Source organism: Halichoerus grypus, chromosome 13 (genome assembly GCF_964656455.1).
Source record: "Halichoerus grypus chromosome 13, mHalGry1.hap1.1, whole genome shotgun sequence".
In the NCBI taxonomy this organism is placed as follows: Eukaryota; Metazoa; Chordata; class Mammalia; order Carnivora; family Phocidae; genus Halichoerus; species Halichoerus grypus.
Window position 1 is genome coordinate 27,035,841 of NC_135724.1, and position 20,284 is coordinate 27,056,124.

General features: G+C 50.0%; 1 protein-coding gene and 1 pseudogene across 2 annotated transcripts in view; one reads left to right on the plus strand and one right to left on the minus strand.

The window, feature by feature from the left end:
- ARK2C (arkadia (RNF111) C-terminal like ring finger ubiquitin ligase 2C) overlaps positions 1-269 on the minus strand; it is a 107,611-nt gene extending 107,342 nt beyond the window's left edge. For both annotated transcript variants that reach the window (XM_036107597.2, XM_036107596.2), the window contains exon 1: positions 157-269. In XM_036107597.2, the coding sequence (XP_035963490.1) occupies positions 157-217 (61 nt within the window). In that variant the 5' untranslated portion in view covers positions 218-269. The remainder of the gene's footprint in view (positions 1-156) is intronic.
- A 9,811-nt stretch (positions 270-10,080) lies between these two features.
- Positions 10,081-13,031, plus strand: LOC118545376 (Y-box-binding protein 1 pseudogene; annotated as a pseudogene).
- Positions 13,032-20,284: the final 7,253 nt, after the last annotated feature.

The following is a 20,284-nucleotide window of genomic DNA, read 5'->3' on the forward strand; positions in this document are numbered from 1 at the left end:
GGGGGGTCCCCCAAAAGGGAGAGGGGAGAAGCCACCGCTCGCCCTGCGTCCCCGCGGGTGTGCCCTGAGCCCCCCGCCGCCCGCGGCGCCCGCCCCCGCCCCGGTGCCTGCGGCGATCCACGCTCCGAAGCGGACCCCGAAAGGAAAAAGCGATACCTCTGTTTCGCACAGAGCCAAACACTGGAAGCACGAGATAGCCGACGTGGACCAGGACCATCCTGGCTCCTCGCGCGGCGGCGGCGGCTGCGCGCGGGCCCTTTGTGGCGCGGCTCCGGGGCGCGGGCGCGGGCGGCGGCGGGGCTGCGGGAGCCGCCGGGGCGGGAGGCGGAGCGCGGGGCGCGGGCGGCGGTGGGGCGGCGGCTGGCGGGGAGACAGATGGCCCATGGAAAGGCTCCCTTCCCGGCCCCTCTCGACATTCAAAGGCGCTGGGGCCGCAGCTGCCGCCACACAAAGGCGCGCGCAGCCAATGGGAGCGGAGCGCAGCGCGGCGCGGCCTCGCCGGAACCGCGGGGGACAGCGGGGACCGCGGGCGCGCGGGTGGCGGGGGGGCGGGGAGGGAGGGGTGACGGCTGCGAGGGCGCGGGCGGCCAATCGCGGAGGCCCGCGGCCGGGCGCGGGGGGCCGGGCGGGGGGGAGGAGGTCAGCACCGCGGGGCGTGTGGAGCCTGGCGCGGGTCCCTGGCCGCCCGCAGGCCCGAGCGCGCGCGTGGAGCGCCCCGCACACAGACACGGACGGCGTGCACACGGAACGTGCACACACTGAGGGGGACGTGCACCCAGACATGTGGAGGTGCGTTCGTGCGTGCGGAGAGACTGGCACGAGCGCACCAAGTGCACACGACCCGGAGGTCCTTGCACACCGCGCACAGGTCACTCGGGGACGTGCGCATGGGGGCTGGCGCACGTGCAGAGCCTGACTGCGGGCACAAGTGAGGGTGGAAGCGAGCGAGCAGCCGCACACAGGACCCAGGCTGACACACAGACATGCACACACCAAAAGCCTTGTGAAGGCAGGACACGTGCCAAGAACACATTCCCAAAGACACACAGAGGGGACGCACAATGCAGATATGTACACTCCCAGGCTCCCTGCCCGTGGCAACGCTTTGTTGCTTTTGCAGAGCACAAAGCTCACAATAATTATTTGCTGAATCGAAATCCACTCATACACTGAAGTAATGTGCACTGATTCCATACAGAGACACGCTCACCCGGAAAACCCAGAGCCACTTGGTCACCCTCCCTCCGCCCTGCTCTGACAGGGCACAAGCAGCCATGTGCACAGACACGCCCACTGCCTCAGCCCCGAAGGCACACATGACATCAGGGCTGGCAGGCTCCTAGGATTCACCGTGGAGGTACAGCCACGGAGTCACATGTGGCCTGTGGCTGGTCTCCCAGGTACAGGCAGGACTGAAGTGAGGAGCACCTTCCCCCCCCCCCCCCCCCCCCCCCCCCGCCACAGCCCTGTTGTCAGGTGGGCTGCTAAGGCTGTGTCCGTGCACACTCAGCCCACGTGCTATGAAAATTCCCAGCATGACCCCAGACCAGGCTCACAGTCCACACCCAGGCCAGAGTCCGCTTGGGGAGCCCATCCACAGGTGGAAAGATGGAGGACACTTCCGACATTGGGACTTGTCTTTAAACCCAATGGCTCCTTTATTTAATAAGTCTGGTAAAAATTAGATGGTAAAATCACAGTATATGGAGCTAAAAGGAATCTAATACAACCCAGGCTCCCCCCATTTTAGAGACAAGGCAAAAGATGATCATTCACTGAATACATGATGTATTTGTGTCAGGGCATTAGGGGGGCCATGCAGGGCCGGCCCCCTGACATCCCAACCCTTGTAGTGCAGAGGGGCCTCAGCAATATAAATGCCATCACCCAAAAGCCTGCTAGGTGCAGACGTGGAGCTTAGCATAGAGTGCTGGGGAAGGGGACACCTAGGAGGGGCACCTAGCCCATTTGGGGGTGGGGGGTGGCAATTGGGTTGACTGCAGAAAAGTGGCTTCTAAGCTGAGACAAAGAACAGCAAGAGTGAGGTGAGGCAGACCCAGGGCACACTGTTCTCTCCGTCCCAAGCACATGTAACTCTCAGACCTCTTTCCACCCAGACACCTGCGGCTGCCCCCAGAGAACTCAGGGGTGAAGTGGGGGGGGGTACTGCCCACCAGACCCACCCCGCCTCTTGAGGGTCATTTTAACAAGCTTCTGCCACCAGCTCTTTCCTGTTTTCATGATCTGTCAAATAAACATAATGTCACCACTAATAAAAATCCTAAAAAATAAGAAGACCTTAACGAACACCTAACTACTAGAAGTACTTCCTGTTCTATTTCAGGCTTTGCCAATATGCATAGACACCAGATTGGTCATCGAAATCTACATATTTTTTATTCTGTGTTTTAATCTTAACATTTTATCAGAGACAGTTCCCCATCCTTCTACACAATTACCTTCATAATTTTCATTTTAAATGTTTTCATAGTATTCCAACTAGTGAAGGTTCTGTGAAATTACTTAATCATGCTCTGTTCTTGGGCATTACTGGATATCACACAATAAGCTTCATGCCTACAGCTTGCTGCTTTTGTTGAGCTGTAAGCTTAGAACAAACTTCTAGGGTTGGCACTCTTTTTTTTAAGATTTATTTATTCATTTATTTGAGAGAGAGAGAGCTCGCAGACAAGCAGGGGGAGGGGCAGAGGGAGAGGAAAAGAGAGAATCCTCAGGCAGACTCCCTGCTGAGCCCGATGGGGCGGGGGGGGGGGGGGGGGCCCGCATCCCAGGACCCTGAGATCATGACCTGAGCAGAAATCAAGAGTAGGCCACAACCAACTGAGCCACCCAGGAGACCCTAGGGTTGGCATTCTTAAATTGACAAATATGAAGAAACTTTATGGGTCTTGCCACATATTGCTCACAAAAAGATGGAACTCATTGTCAGTACTACCAGCAAAATATGGTGTGCCAATTTCCCTGCAACCCTGTAGCTTTGAGTAGGGCATTCTCATTCTCTCTCTCTCTTTTTTTTTTTTTGGTTATAAAAAAAATTTATACCAGAGCAGCTCACAAAGGCTTATATGACTACCCAATCTGACCTTGACAGCAGAGTGGTTAGGCTATAAACTCGGAAACCAGATTGCCTGGCTTCACGTTCTGGCTCTGCCACTTACCAGCTTGGACAAGTTGCTTAACTTCTCTAGGCCTTGGTTTCAGTATCTGTAAAATGGGCATGATTATAGCAACCTTCCTCATAGGATTAATGTGAAGACCAAGTGAAGTACGTACTTACGGAGTACATACAATAGTGCCAACAATTCAGCTCTGAATTCTTGCCCCTTTACTGGTCCATCTCTCCTTGCCCACTACCCCTGGCCCTCCTGTTACTATTTATGATCGCCTAGTTAAAGCATTCAGTGTAAATTATACCATAACATGGAACATCCATCCGACAAAAGCAAACATCAATGAGTTCCCTGTAAACCCAGGAAAATCATGAGTCCAACTACTAACTGCACCTTTCTTACTCACACATCGGAGGAACATAACAGACAGATGCCCACATTCACCAATATGTCCACATTCAGGCACAGGCATGAGCCTCCTGCTTAGAAGGAACTATTCTGGATTAGGAGGCGGGGTTTCATTACCAACGAAACCTTGGGAGTTTACTATTCCTCAGCCTCAGTGCAACCATCTGTGTAATGGGAATAATAATAACCCCTGTCAGTACCTTAAAGGCGTATTGTGAGTATCAGATGAGAAGATAACTGTGGAGTCTGAAAAGAGTACGGAAGATTCTAGAAGCATAAATATAGTGTATCCCCAAGAATGAAATATGATTATTGTTTTGTCCATCTCTTTGTCTTACGGGTAAGGAAACTGAGGCTCAGAATTGGGGTCATGAACAAGGGCACCGCCATTCCTGGCTGAGTTAGAACAAGAATCCCTATTTCCTGGCACATAGCCTAGTATTGCTGCTACTTCCCACTGGTTCTCCATCATGCCAGGATGACTGTTTTCCACTCTTCTTCCCATTAGTTAATGTCCACAGAAGTACAACAAAGCAGATTCCTGAGAATAGGAAGATTTGCAGAAATATTTCATTCATTGGGGTTTTTTCTTTATGTGTGCTTCCTGCCCCCTGCCAAAGTCAAGACCTAGAGCAAGTTTGCAGGCTTAGTGGGAAGATATATTTAAACAATGGAAGGTGAAGGTCAATCTGTAATTCCTGGTCCAAACTGGAGAAACATGACCCTCTAAGGTAGAAACAGCATTGTCCCCTTGGACCTTGACTCACACTGGGATTCCTCACTCTCTTCTGCCTCCATCTTGGCCACCCGCAGAGGGGGTTCTACAGAGCTTCAGGTTTCTGGGGCCCAGGCGCATCCGTTTTGAGGGCTACTTCTCTAGAGCCCAACATCAGATCTGGGTGATGACCACCGTTGCATTTTGTTCAACAAATGGAAGCAAATTCAGCACATCAGCCACGTAGACATGAACAATTTTCCAAGACAGACCACAGAATTTTTGCTCCTCTCCAGGTTGGGCTGGCATCAGGTAGACCCAGCTTTGAAAATCTGTGCGAACCAGCTGGACTTCAGTAAACACCCCTCCGTGACTGGGGTCACAACAGCCTCTGTGCTAAATGGGACCAGAGTTCCAGATGCAGCCTCCTCACACGGGAAGAGGCACAGTGGGGCACTGACACTGGGGAGCCAGGGCATAACCATGAGAAAATAAAGAGGGATCCCAGAACAGTTGCCCATAAGCAGGGATGACCGTGAGTCAAGCCAAAGTCAAGGTGGGCTTGAGTCTCAAGAAATCCCTCAGGACAGAGCAGGACAGGAGTGGTCCCTAAACAGGCTGAGAAAATGAGAGAGGCAAAACATGAAACTGGGCCCAGAAGTAAACATAGGAGCAGAAGGAGAAGGAGCTGGGGAGGAGGGGAAAGAGAAGGAAGGGGAAGGAAGGGAGGAGGAGTGGGGAGAGAGAGAGGGAAGAAGGAGGAGGAGGAGAGGGAGGGGAAGGAAAGGGAGCAGTAACAAGAGCATGGGAAGAGTGAGGCCACAGGAGAGAGCTCTACTCTCTGCACAGCGCAGGGACACAGGGCAGGCGGAGCAGGAGGGACAGGACTGAGGACGCATGTGTTGTGTGCACATGCTCTGACAGGAGCTGGTGTGCCAGGAGCTCGCCTCAGCCCTCAACCAGGGATGAGCCGACAGGAAACGGAGTGGGACCTGGGGGCCACGATCCCCTTCTCCATTGTAATAGGGAAATTCTCCGAGCCCCCGGCTGCCCAGGTTAAGGGCTAAAGGTCCCAGACCTCCTGGCAGTGAGGTGAGGTCCTGTGACTATGTCCTGGCGAAAGGGATGGAAGCAGGAATTCTATGGGATGGCTTTCTTAGAAAATAGAGCTGTTTTGGAGGATGCCAGGAAATCATTTAAAACAGGCAAACAAACAAACAACGGGTAAATAGAATCAAGCATGCATCTGCCTTTCCTCTATGGACTCTATTTCAGGTTAATGAAATATTTGATGAGGGGAAGTTTCTCTTTACAGAAGTATTGGCTAATAAATGAAGAAGAAATGATATAATGAGAATATCATCATAATGACATAATAGTTCTAGGCAATGACAATCGACAGCTGTTAACATCACGAAAAGAGAGACAGTGGGAGGTGACATGTCTCCTAATAGAAGAACAACCTGCCCCCTATAAAGTCGTCTTTTCAGAAAATGGAACCTGAACCTAATCAAACTTCTAGATCTTAATTCCCAATTGATAGGAAGCACAGGAAAGTGAGAAACATATTCAAAGATATCATTGGGGGAGCATGCGAGTCTTGATCTCGGGGTTGTGAGTTTGAGCCCCATGTTGGGTGTAGAGATCACTTAAAAATTATTTATGTATTTATTTTAATAAATACATGAAGTCTGGAAGGTTCTTACCTCTCCTGGGGGGAGGAGTATAGGTGAAACTAAGTTGGCATTGAGATGATAATTGTTGAAATTGAATGACAGACACATGGGGATTCATTATATTATTCTCTCTACTTTTGTGTGTCAACATGACTGGGATGCCCAGAGAGCTGGCGAAACATTATTTCTGGATGTCTGTGAGGGTGATTCTGGAAGAGGTCGGCATTTGAGTTGGTAGACAGAGTAAAGGAGATACTCTCCCCAGTGTGGGCGGGCATCATCCAATCCACAGAGGGCTCCAGTAGAACACAGAGGTGGAGGAAGGGCAAATTTGTTCTCCTGCTTGAGCTGAGACATCCAACTTCTCCTGTCCTCAGACCTCAGTGCTCCTAGTTCTCGGGCCTTCAGACTTGGCCTGCGACCTCCATCATTGGCTCCCCTGGTTCTCAGGCCTTCAGGTTTGGACTGGAACTCCACCAACAGCTTTCCTGGGTCTCCAGCTTACAGACGGCAGACCGTGGGACATCTGAGTCTCCATAACCACGTGAGCCAAACCCTTATAATAAATCTCCCTCACTCTATCTATCCTATTGGTTCAGTTTCTCTGAAGAACCCTGACCAATACAGTTTATATTTGAAATTTTTCAAAAATAAAAGTAAAAAATAAAGCACAAACAAAACAGCCAGCACACATCCTTGTACTCTGCAGGCACACAAAAAGATGTTTCCTCTGGTTGGGCAAGTTAGGAAATGGTGCTTGTTCTTCGTATTGGACACAGGCCTAGGCCAGAAGCTTGGGCCGATTGTCAGTTCCCAGGCAGGGCCTTGGACTGTCCCTACTCTGCTGCATCGAGTGCTCAGCAACACGGACTTCTCCAGCTCACCATCCAGTTCACCATGACGGGTTACCTGCTTCTCGACCTTCAGAGGGGAGAGAAATCAACTCTGATCTTATTTAAGCCACAGTTTCTTTGGGTCTCTGTGTTCATAGCCACACCTAATCCTAACTGAAGGTAGAAGGGACTAGTACTCTAAAAAATGCACTGAAAATGCTGCAGGTATTCACACTGAACGTCTGTAATCAGGTGGATCAGTTGACAATTGCTGCAAAAATATTACATAAGAAATAGTTGTAAAATCAGGGGGGCACACAAGAAGCATGTAAGCATTTATTCTCACAGATCTGCGGGCTGGCCAGCCCCACTCTGCTCTGAGGCATCTGGACTGGCTCTGCTTCTCACAACGGCCAATCTGGGGGTTGCAGGGTGGCCCTGCTCCACATGTCTCTCATCCTCCATCAGCAAGCCCAGACATGTTTTTCTCTGGCAGGAGCCAGGGGAACCAGGCAAAGCCTCATATGGAAGGCCAGTGCTGACTGGCTTAGGCAGAGCCCCAAAGAAGCCAAGACACACGGTAAATCAGGGAAACAGCGAGGGGTTTTATTTGATGAGACTACAGTGTGTGTGTGTGTGTGTGTGTGTGTGTGTGTGTGTGTGTGTGTGTGTGTGTGTGCCTGGTGAAGAAATTAAGAATATATTTAGTAGGGTATGGGGAACCCTGGAGGTTTCTGAGCAGAGGGGTGAGCTGATCAGGAAGAGAAATCCATCTATGCACAGAATGAACAGGGGTGGGGGCAGATTCTAGGGCCTAGGAAATCAGGGGGATAAATAATGAGGTGAGGCTGAAAGTCAGACTTAGGAACAGCACATTGATCCAAAGTGTAGGAGTGTCAAGGAGGAACAGAGGACACCTCTAACATTTTTAACCAGGGAAAGAATGTTCTATGAGCCCTCCTCCCCTTATGAGGATGTCAGATTTCAAAGGTGCTTCCCAAGCCCCTGTGCTCCCAAATCCAAAGTGAATACATATACCTGTCTCTGAAAAGTTATGCTTTAATCTCATTCCCTTTGTAATTATCTGATTCTCTTACTATCTTTTCCACATTTTCTCTGATTGCATTCTTATTAGACATAAGGCAATTATATACATTCATAAATCAATTCAAATGTAAGGATCACCATAGCAAACATGCCCCAGGTCGAGGAAGACTACAGTGGTGCTGCGGAGTGCTAGCAGCCTCCATTACACGTTCTCCCCTTTTTCCTTATCATACAATGTCTGACTTTTCATTGGACATATGGCCACCTGGAATAATGACTACATTTCCCAGATTCCTCTGCAGCCAGGTGTAGCTGTGTAACTAAGTTCTGACTGATGGGCTGAAAGCAAAAGTTCATGTGCTACTCCCAGGAAGTATTCTTCAAGGCAAAGAGATGAGCCTCTCTTCTCCTCTTTATCATTCGTACTAACTGGAAGATGGCTGTAAGGGCTGGAGCTAGAGCAGCCATTTAGGACCATGAAATGGACAGTATATAATGAATCTCATGCAGCTGGTGGAGAAGCAAGTTTCAAAGAGCCTGGACACGGGATGATTGCAAAAAGCCACTCTGTAAGCCCCAGATGGCCTCTCTGTGACTTCTTTAAAATAGAAAAGAATTCAGTGTCTATCTCGCTGAAGCCATTGTTACTTTATAGCCTTCTCTCACTTCCTCCCACATGCAGGCAGGTATAAAATCACCACATGACCACTGATTCCTGCCTATGTGGGTACTAGACAGAGGTGGCATGCGAGGCTTTGTTCAGGCTTCTGGAAATGTGTAAGTTCTAAGTTCCTAAAGAGAGGCACTACTTTCATGCACATCAGGAGGCCACAAGGAAGAGAAGAGCAGGGGGGAATGTGCCCGAATGTAATCAGCAAATGTTAAGGGCGGCTGGAACAAATTGGGTGTGACAGGATGAATGGCTTAGCCTGCCCTCGCAGGCAAGGGGGACATTACGACTTTATCCCATTCCTTAGCTCCCTCATTCTCCCTTCTTGGTTGGTGGGGTTGCGTGAGGGGTGGAAACCTATGTTGGAGGCAGAGGGCAGTCCCTAGATTTACTGCCCTGAGGCGCTGGTTCTCACACTTCAGTGTGCGTAAGAATCATATGGAGAACTTGCTTAAAAGGTCCCAGCCCCTGCGAGTCTGATCAGGAGGTCCCAGAGCAGGCCCCAGGAGCCTGCATTGTAGCGAGCCCTGCCTCCTCCCTGGTAAATCTCCTGCAGATGGTGAGGACTATCTGGGAAAAGCCCAGCTGTGATGGCTAGATTGTCGGCCCCAAGGGCAGCTTCTGCTGCGTCTGTTGGCATAGCACCCCGCAGACCGAGGCTCGGGTGGCTGTTCAATGCCTATCCATTGGCAATGGGGAGCCGCTGTGCCATCTTGAGCAAGAGAGTGACTTTAAAAACACTTCCCCTTCTGGCTCTGCTGCTCTGGGCCTGCTGAGGGAGAACAAAAGAATTTCTAATCCAACAGGAACTGAGGATTTTCTTTTTAAAAAAATCAGATTCTCAGGCCAATATTTTGATCCTCAACCTACTTTCTGACTTTGCAGCCAGCGTCTGGCCCACAGTGAACTCCGTGTTAGTATTAGGTGATCCAAACTTGGGGAGATGGGGCCCGGGACGGCGCTGAGGGAAGAGACGGGGTGTGGCGATGAGGCATTTTGGGGCCTGAGGCCTCCCATGTGCAGAGCCTCCCAGGGGCATCCTCATGCCTCCCCTCACGATGCTCCTCATCTCTCCCTGCAATGAGCATAGAGGGGAAGGCGAGGCTCCAAGGCATTAGGCCACACTGTCCAAGTCCAGGCCTGCCACCTAGGCCTGGTCACTCCACCACAGGACACCACACGTTGCTGGCATCAGTCACTCTGTGTCCCAACCCCCAGAGGCCAGGCTGGCCCCTCGCCCTGTTGGAGGCATTGGCCTCACTTTCCAGTGGAACTTGAGGGGCCCAGACTCCCCAGCTCCTCCCCTCTACATTTGTCCCCAAATCAGGCACAGTGCCTTAAAACACCACTGCCCCTCACTCCTTTGGGTTCAGTGGCTTCAACATGTGGCCTTGGGAAAAAGCTGTAAATGTTCAAGTAAATTTATGCAACAGCCCCTCTCTGACCTGCCAACCCTCCAGAAGCTGAGTCTCCCCTTAGCTCAGGAAGCGTGTGCTCGGCCCTCCTCAGTATGTTTACCACATCCTCAGAATTGACCAGCAGAGCCTTTTGTCTCCCTCTCCCTTCTCCTGGGTCCCCTGTCCCTGCTTCTCTGGGTAGCATGGGTGCCCTGGGTCGGGCTCCAAAGGTAAGAGTTGCAAGTTTGGGCCTGGCAGAGGGGTGGATTTGACAGGCTGGTCCTCAAGACGGGGAAGGGCTTAGGGCAGAGGCCCAGCCCCTACCCCCTAATGGACCCAGAGGGAGGTAGGAAGAGGTCAGAGGGCAGCCAGACCTGGGGATGTCCCCCTGCGAGGCAGCTGCGGTCCAGGCTTCACCCTACAATGTGTTCAGGTTACATCATTAGGGCTGAATTGATGTTGATTACAAATAATAACTGCTCCAAAGCAAAGCCAGATGGGGAGTGTTCAAACTGAATGAAGAAGGAAATGAGCTGCCATCCACAGGGACAAGGGCTGCGTGGGGGGCCTTGGCTCAGGGACTCTCAGACCCAGAAGGGAGAGTCTACAAAAGCCAGTCCATCCCCCAACTCAGGAAGGGGATCACCCACGAGTGTCACTCAGCGGGAAGACTTCCAGTGACCAGGGGCTCCTACCTCCTGTGTCTGTCCTTCTGGGGCCCGTGCATCCATGCGTGTACATCGAGGCGTTCATCCGGGTGCTCTTCAGAGTCCCTGCCTGGGCTGACGCTCCCTGACCCTTGGACTCTTAAACCTTTTGGGCATCTCTGACCCAGAGGACCCGCCCCTAAGTGAGGTCACAGCAGTAATGGCTGACGGGAGCCTGAAGGGTGTCCCCAGGGGTCGGCAGCAGGTTCATGCTACGAACTTCCATCCAAGCCTGCACGAATGAGTCCCAGGTCCCTGCAGGCCCAGGAGGACAGGGGACCGTGAGACACCTGGACATTAGCGGCGGTGAGAGTACCGGGGACAGTAGCATTTCCTGGCGGCCAGGACGTGGTAGCCCCAGGGCGACAAGGCGGCGGAGGCGGGGGGGGGCTGGGGGGCCGGCGCCGCGCTAAGCGTTGTCTGCTCAATCTGCACAGCGGCCACTTGCGGTGGGTCCCGGTATTGCTCCATTATACCGATGAGAGAACCGAGGCTCAGAGAGCTTCGAAAAATTTTCCGTAGCAACCTAACCAGTAAGCCTCTGATCCCTGAGCCCACACTTAATCACCTCACGGGTAGAGAGGTAACGACTATTGCTTTTCCAGCCCAGAATAAAAGGATGTGATTTGGCAGAGAGAAGAGGGAGAGTGCTAAGTTGTTCGGTCAGTCAACAGACAACTGGCCAGTGGGTGGGTGAGCAGCTGGTGACCCCGTCAGTCAAACAAACACGGATTCATGTCATGATTGGCTCGCCCTGAGTCAAGAGCGCACACGATGCTCTGGGGATGTGAGACCGGGGATGTCCCCGTCCCTGTCCTCAGGGCACTTACAGCCTAGACACCAGCAAACAGAAGACTAGAAGACAACCTGACAAGGGTTGTGTTTGTCATACACAGGTGCCTCTGAACACAGAGCAGGGCCTGGTTGATCTTGAACTAGGAGATGGGCAGAGAGCTGGGAACTGAAGCCTCACGGTGGAGGGCACATTTAGTGGATTTCAAAGTAAGGCTCAGGAAAACAGCATGGTGGTTTCTTAAAAAGTGGAACATAGAATTAATTACCAGCACTACTAGGTATTTACCCAAAGGATACAAAAATACAGATTTGAAGGGGTGCATGCACTCCAATGTTTATAGCAGCATTGTCAACAATAGCCAAACTATGGAGTTCGATCGGTAGCGGGAGCGGAGAGCCGACCCCACAGAGCCCGGAGCAGCCCCACCGCCTAGTTACCATCACACCCCGGGAGGCCTCACATCGAAGGCACCTGCCGGCGCAGACAAGAAGGTCATCACAACGAAGTTTTGGGGAACAGTAAAATGGTTCAATGTAAGAAACAGATACGGTTTCATCAACAGGAGTGACACCTAGGAAGATGTATTTGTACACCAGACTGCCATAAAGAAGAATAACCCCAGGAAGTACCTTCACAGTGTAGGAGATGGAGAGACTGTGGAGTTTGATGTTGTTGAAGGAGAAAAAGGTGCGGAGGCAGCAGATGTGACAGGCCCTGGTGGAGTTCCAGTGCAAGGCAGTAAATAAGCAGCAGACCCTAACCATTATAGACAGGCTCCCCAGCGCAGGCGTCCTCCACACAATTCCCAGCAGAATTACCGGAATAGTGAGAGTGGGGAAAAGGATGAGGGGTCGGAAAGTGCTCCCAAAGGCCAGGCCCAACAGCACCGGTTCCCACTACATGCGGAGACCCTCTGGGCGGCGACCACAGTATTCCAACCCTCCTGTGCAGGGACAAGTGATGGAAGGTGCTGACAGCCAGGGTGCAGGAGAACAAGGTGGACCAGTGAGACAGAATATGCACCGGGGTTATAGACCACGATTCCGCAGGGGTCCTCCTCGCCAACGACAGCCTAGAGAGGATGGCAACGAGGAAGATAAGGAAAATCAAGGAGATGAGACCCAAGGTCAGCAACCACCTCAATGTCGGTACCGCCACGACTTCACTTACCGACGCAGACGCCCAGAAAACCCTAAACCACAAGATGGCAAAGAGACAAAAGCAGCCGATCCACCAGCTGAGAATTCGCTCTGCTCCGGAGGCTGAGCAGGGCGGGGCTGAGCAAATGCCGGCTTACCATCTCTACCATCATCCGGTTTAGTCATCCACCACGAAGAAATGAAGATGAAATTCCAGCAATAAGAAATGAACAAAAGATTGGAGCTGAAGACCTTAAGTGCTTGCTTTTTGCCCATTGACCACATAAATAGAACTATCTGCATTATCTATGCAGCATGGGATTTTTATTAGAATATATATAGAAAATATTAGATTTTTATTATTTTTTATTATTATTTACAGACGTCTCTGGTAATGACAAATGTGTTTTGTTTTGTTTTGTTTTGTTTTTAAAGCCTGGTTTTTCTCAATACACCTTTAAAGGTTTTTAAATTGTTTCATACCTGGTCAAGTTGAGATTTTTAAGAACCTCATTTTTAATTTGTAATAAAAGTTTACAACTTGATTTTTTCAAAAAAGTCAACAAATGGCAAGGTCTTAAATAAAAAAAAAAAACAATAGCCAAACTATGGAAAGAGCCCAAATGTCCATCAACTGATGAATGGATAAAGAAGATGTGGTATAGGGGCGCCTGGGTGGCTCAGTTGGTTAAGCGACTGCCTTCGGCTCAGGTCATGATCCTGGAGTCCTGGGATCGAGTCCCACATCGGGCTCCCTGCTCGGCAGGGAGTCTGCTTCTCCCTCTGACCCTCCGCACTCTCATGTGCTCTCTCTCAAATAAATAAATAAAATCTTTAAAAAAAAAAGAAGAAGAAGAAGATGTGGTATACACATACAGTGGAATATTATTCAGCCATCAAAAAGAATGAAATCTTGCCATTTGCAATGACGTGGATAGAATTAGAGTGTATTATGCTAAGTGAAATAAGTCAGAGAAAGACAAATACTGTATGATCTCACTCATATGTGGAATTTAAGAAAGAAAAGAGATGAACATAAGGGAAGGGGGAAAAGAAAAAAAGGAGAGAGGGAAACAAGACATAAGTGATTCTTAACAAAAGAGAACAAACTGAGGGTTGATGGAAGGAGGTGGGTGGGGGATGGGCTAGACAGGTGATGGGTATTAAGGAGGGCACTTGTTGTGATGAGCCCTGGGTTTTGTATGTAGGGATGAATCACTGAATTCTACTCCAGAAATCAATATTGCACTATATGTTAACTAACAAAATTTAAATTAAAAAAAGAAGAGTCATAAGAAAAAAAAAAAGAGGAAGAGTCATAAGAGAGCTTGCTTCCCCTCTGCTCTCTGTCCTGTGAGGACACGCAAGAAGCTGGCCTTTCTACAGCCCAGAAGAAGGTCCCCACCAGAACCTGCCCATGCTGGCACACTGAGCTCAGACTTCCAGCCTCCAGGACTGAGAGAAAGAAATTTCTGTTGTTTATAAGCCACCCAGTCCGTGGTACTTTGTTATAGCAAAGTACCAAACTGACTAAGACAGTCTTTTTTTTCAGATACCAGAAGACTCTGCCAACATATGGGAGGACATCCTCACCAGGGAGGAGTTAACCTGACAAAGAATCAGCCCCATTTCTGAAAAGAAGGGTCCTAAGCCCCCAAAATGATCAGGCTTCAGAAGGCAGCATTTGAATGAAGCCCAGAAGGAATAATGTCAGCATCTTTCCAGTGTGTGGTCCAACCTTCCTGCTCTCCACAGCACCCAGCCACGTGGTTGCAAAGGGTGCTATCCACCCAGGCCAGTGGGTTGGGTTGTCCTTGGACACGCGTGGCTGGACGCCATGCCTTCTCACCCGAGTAGTCCCCACTTGCCCAGGACTCCCTCCCTCCGAGCTCCCAGTGAAGGGGCTGCAGGGGTGGGGGCTCTGAGAGACCCCGAGCGGTTGGGGCTCTGGGGGTCTGTCCCGAGGGAACCTGTCTCTGCCTCCCAGCTGCAGCAATTTGAGCCCATGGGGGCCTGGCTGAACTGCCTTGTGGCAGAGAGAAGTCAGCAGGATCGAGCCTCTGCGAGTTGCTGATCACTCGGTAGAGTAGTTGGAGCATAGCAAGGCTATGGTGAATTGCTATGGCAGACTGAACATGCGCATCTAGGCTTGCTCCCTTCCAAAGTTCACTACAACTAATGAAAAGATTTTTTTTTTTTTTTAGGACATAAACATACAAGGTCAGAGGAGAGAAGACAGGAGCTTGCAGTGACAAATTTGGGGGGGTGCTGGAAATGGACAAGTGGTAACTCTACATGGGCAGCCCCAAGGGAGCGAAATCCTAAAACCAGAGGGAGAGAAATTCAGCCAGGATCCAATTCCACTGCAGAGTTCTTGGTGTGCCCAAGTGCTGACCGCCGCAGTGCCCTGGGGAGCTGGGGGGAAAGGGGCTGGTGGAGACGGGGAGACCTGGGAGGCTGCCCGTCCTCCTGGCCCCTCCCCACCTCCGCAGTGCTGGGCACCTGCCCTTCTCCCTCAGGGCAGAGGCTGGAGCTTATTCTCTGCAGAAGGTAAAGCAGAGAAGAGAGTCTTCAGGCAGGGATTCAGTTTTGGCCCACCCACCCTCCAGTTCTCCTTCCCAACCCAGCCCCCACGGGACTGGCACCGGTCTTTGCTCTCCAGGCAGGAGATCAGAAGACAACTCTCTGGGCATTTCACCATCCAACAAGAAAAACCTAAATAAAGACATTGACCCAGAGGATCCCCAACAGAAGGTCCACCAAGATCACCCTACAGTGAGGCTCAAAGTCAAAGTGCCCCAGTCACTACTCCTTCCAATGAGCGCTTGCGTTCCTCCCCATTCACCACTATACGTAATTATGAGCAGACAACCAAAGGTTACCAGACTTCCTAGAAAGACCTCTAATAAGGAATCTAGAGACCAAAGGACCTGAGGCAGCAGAAAAGATAAAAAAGATTTTTAAAAGATCATTAATATCCCCAGAGAAATAAGAGACGTTGCATACTGGGAATGGAAGTTTGTTTTTTAAAAAAGATCATTTAGAGAACAACAAAAAAAGAATGACTGGAAATCCTAAACATGTAAACAGACATGGGAAACTCAGTGGGAGCCCCTGAATCTCCCATGATTCCACAGAGAGGTGTGCTGGGGCCAGGGTGCAGCTGGTCCCAGGGGAAGGACCTCCTCCTCACGGGATCTCCCTCTCATAGGCAACTGTAGGAAAGCAGTTTTGCCAAGGGGGTAATCATAGGCTATTGGGGCACCAGGCAGACTAGATTCAGGGTACCTGATGTTTGCCATTGCTGGGGAATGCCCGATGCCTGGCATCTGGAGACCTTGGGGTCTGTGGGATTTGTAGGTCTACTCCCAGACCCCCACTGGGGGGAGCATGGGAGCGAAAGCTGTTGTTGGTCCTGTAAGAAGCTAAGCTTAGGAGATAGGGGCCCTGGCTTAGGTCTAGACAACCCACAGTGAGTTCCCAAGGTCTTCTTAATAATTCTGCACCATGGGGGATGCCTGGGTGATTCAGTGAGTTAAGCATCCGACTCTTGATTTCAGCTCAGGTCATGATCTGAGGGTCATGAGATGGAGCCCTGAGCCTCTGCACTCAGCATGGAGTCGGCTTGATATTCTCTCTCTCCCTCTGCGTCTGTCCCTTCCCCTGCTCATGCTCTAAAGACATACATACATAACATAAACAAACTCTTTAAAAAGTAATAATAATAATTCTGCACCATGGGGGCACCTGGCTGGCTTAGTCGGAGGAGCATGTGACTCTTGATCTCAGGGTTGTGAGTTCAGGCACCATGTTGGGTGTAGGGTTTATTTAAATAAATAAAAACTTTAAAAAAAAGAATAATAATTCTGCACCATGAAGACTGAATAGCCCACTGAGCTCCCAGCATAGTGGCTGGAAGCAGTCCCATCCCAATGTATATCACTAGGAGTTTTCACAATACTGAGGACAGGAGATAATCTGGTCAACTTCCAGGGAGAAACGTGGGGTCAGTGCTTCTAAAGGATTTGAGCCTCTCAGCAGTCATACTGGCAAAGAAGATGATGAAGCAAGGCCCTCAATATTCGAAAGGAACATGATTTCCACCCTTGTATCCTATGTCCAGACTAATTATTAATCAGGTAGGAGAGGAGTATTTTTCAGCCATGCAAAGTCTCCAAAGATCACCAGTGCAAACCCCTTCTCAGGAAGCTACTAGAAGTTGTTCACCACTAAAACCAAGAAAGATGGATGCAGGAAACAAGAGATCCAACCAAAAGAAAAGTCAAAGGCATTTTCTAGAGGACGACAGAGGGAGACTCTGGAGGGCAGACAGACCGAACTGGAGTGGTCATCATCATGCCCTCTGCTGCTATTCATTGTTCACCGGACAAGGTGCATTACCAGAGCAAGGGAGTAAAAACCCGAGGAAGAGAAAGCCATGAGATCCAGGACACACAGAGAGAGGCAAAGGGAATTTTAAGGATGACAGCAAAAGGAAATCCCAAGACAACCACTGGGTAGCAGGCCTGGAGAACAGCAAGTCCAGACTGAAGGAAAACGAAGGTCTCCAGGAAGGACAGCTCCAGGGAAAACACTGGAAATCATAGATTACCTCCTATGATTGACCTTATGGACGAGTACTGTGGAAAGAATATGCAATGGCTATAAAGAAGGTTAAGCAGGGGCTCCTGGGTGGCTCAGTCGGTTAAAGCATCTGCCTTCGGCTCAGGTCATGATCTCAGGGTCCAGGGATTGAGCCCCACGTCAGGCTCCCCGCTCAGCAGAGAGCCTGCTTCTCCCTCCACTGCTCCCTTTGCCCCTCCCCGCACTAGTGCTCTTTCTCTCTCTCTCAAATAAATAAATAAATAAATCTTTTAAAAAAAAAAGAAAGTTAGACAAATGAAAGTAACAAAGCAATTATTAACTTTGGGGAAAACAAAAGCCAAAGAAAACAGAAAGGAAAAAATAGCACGAATTACAAAGCTCAGCTGTGAATAATTTTTACATAGGCATAATACTGTAGACTCCGAATGTTGACTTAAATTGTAAAATAACCATATTGGAGGGGTGCCTGGGTGGCTCAGTCAGTTAAGTGTCCGACTCTTGATTTCTGCTCAGGTCATGATCTCGAGGTTGTGAGATTGAGTGCTGAGTCTGCTTAGGATTCTCTCTCTTCCTCTCCCTCAGCTCCTCCCCTCACCTCACCCTTTCTAAAAAACAAACAAACCCCAAAAACATATTGGAAAGTTGGGGGAGGGGAAGGAGAGAGGACATTAGTGTAAGAGCATTAAACTTCATCTATCATAATAAGAAATCAATTAATTAAGCCTATAATTAAGTAATCAAAAGCAGCATAGGCATATTCTTCAGACATATAGGAATGAGTAAATTCCAGAAGAAACAGGTAACAGAGTTTGGTGGTTGCCTTTAAGGAGGAGAACTAGAAAAGTAGGGAAAGGTGGAGCAGGGAACCACCACACTGTCATAAGACTTTTAGCACTCTCTGACTTTCCAAATGTGTGTATGCATCATATCGGCTTTTAAAATTAATTAAACAAATAAAAGTACAGAAATATTGGAAGACTATGACTTGGAAATTGTTCCAATGTCTATTTGTAAGCACTGGACAAAGACTCATGCATTTGCTCTTACTTAATAGCTTTGCATCTGAGCTTCTTCCCAAGAGGGTGAATATTTCCAAGATATACAATAAGCATTTGTGGAGTGAACAAATGAACCAACAGATGAACTAACAAGCAAGACAGCCACCAGAAGTAAAGCATAACATACTCATAAGAATTTATATTCATGGGGGCGCCTGGGTGGCTCAGTTGGTTGAGTGTCTGTTGATTTTGGCTCAGGTTGTGATCTCAGGGTCATGAGATGGAGCCCCATGTGGGCTCCGCAATCGGCGGGGAGTCTGCTGGAGATTCTCTATCCCCCTCTCCCTCTTCTCCTCCCCCTGCTTGTGTGGCGCTCTCTCTCTCTCTCTCAAATAAATAAATAAATAAATAAATAAATAAATAAATAAATCTTTTCTAAAAAAGAACTCATACTCATAAGATGCTGGTTCCATGTGGACAGATGCCATCTTTGAGGGGCCACGGCAGATGGTTGCACATGACCAGGCGGCCTCTCGGTGAGGGAGAGGTTTCCTGGAAACCGCCACTCTCCATAGGAGGTCTGGCGGTCCCAATTTCAGGCCCAGGTGGGACAGCTAACCCCATGGCTTGGGTGCCTGTGTCCACAGGAGCTTGGGCTTTGTTAGTAGGAGGACTTTGGTAGAAAGAAATCAAGACTCACCTAAACCACCTTAAGAAAGGAAGACATAATGGTCAGAAAGTGTGAGGACTGACACTGGAACAGGACAAGACAAACAGGGAAAGCCCCCAGGGGCAGCTCTGGGGACCTCCTCCTCTCTGGTGCCACTCCTTCCCTCACCTTCTTATCTCTGGGTGGGAAGCGGACATTGCTGAACGTCCATGCTACGTTTGGGGGCATTTCCATCCTCGCGAGCCCTCCTCCCCACTGCCGAGCCCAGAACCCTGGCCTCCGCAGCCTCCTCGGCAGTAAGGCTTCAGGCAGGTGACATAGACTCCATTATTTAGTATCACTCACACCAGGCTCGGAGCAGACATGAGCACCTGAAGAAGAAAGTACCAGATGGCACAGGCATCTAGCTTGGGGACAGTGGCACTGACTTCCTCTAGGCGGGGGCCATCCTTCCTGGGAGTGGAGCCTCAAACCTGGTTCCCAGCTCTCCAGATGATTCTGCATGGATCTTGGCTTAGGTTCCCCAGAGTAGACAGTGATTCAAATATTCAAGTGTAACTAGTAAGTGTTTCTGCCGGGAAATAATGGTAGAAGAGAGGAAGAGAGGGGCGCCTGGGTGGCCCAGTTGGCTAAGGGTCTGCCTTCGGCTCAGGTCATGATCCCAGGGTCCTGGGATCAAGTCCCACATCAGGCTCCCTGCTCAGTGGGGAGTCTGCTTCTCCCTCTGCCCCTCCCCCTGCTCTCTGTCTCTCATTCTTGCTCTCTCTCAAATAAATAAATAAGATCTTAAAAAAAAAAAGAGAGGAAGAGAGCTAGAGAAGGAAGTTAATGAGGTATGTGTTAGCAGGTGTGGTGGGTTGTTTCATGGCCCCCTTTCATCCCATCCAGTATCCAGCATGCTCCCCATACAGAGGGAAGTGTATCTCTCCACCCCATGGATCTGGCCAGCCTCAGGCCTTGTTTTGGCCAATAGAATAGAAGTGGAAGAGGCATGGAATGAGTCCTGGAGCCTAACGAGGCCTTGCAGCTTCTGCCTGGGCCCTTTCCAAACACTGCCCTGAGACCACCTCACCAGGAAGCTGGTCTAGCCCTAGTGGAGGATGAGGGGTCATGCGGAGGGAAACTGAGGCCCCCAGCCAACCGCCAGCTGTACGAGGCTATCTTGGACCTTCTTCCCTACGGAACATAGCTTCACAAGATGACACCAACTGCGGAGTTGTCATCCAACCCACAGAATCAGGAGAAATAACTCATCATTATTGTTTTACACCACACAGTTTTTGGATGGTTTGCTCCACAGCAATAGATAACTGTTATATCAAGCTGGTTACCGCTCAGGGCAACTGGAGCTCAATCCTGCGGGGGAGCTCTGGAGAGAGTGTGGAACAGGCCTCAGAGTTAGCTCAGTTGAGGAAAGGGGTCTTTCTGACCAGCTCCCCATCCATCATTGGCTCAGAGCTGCTTCCAGGGGCACGAACTCGCCAGCACTTTG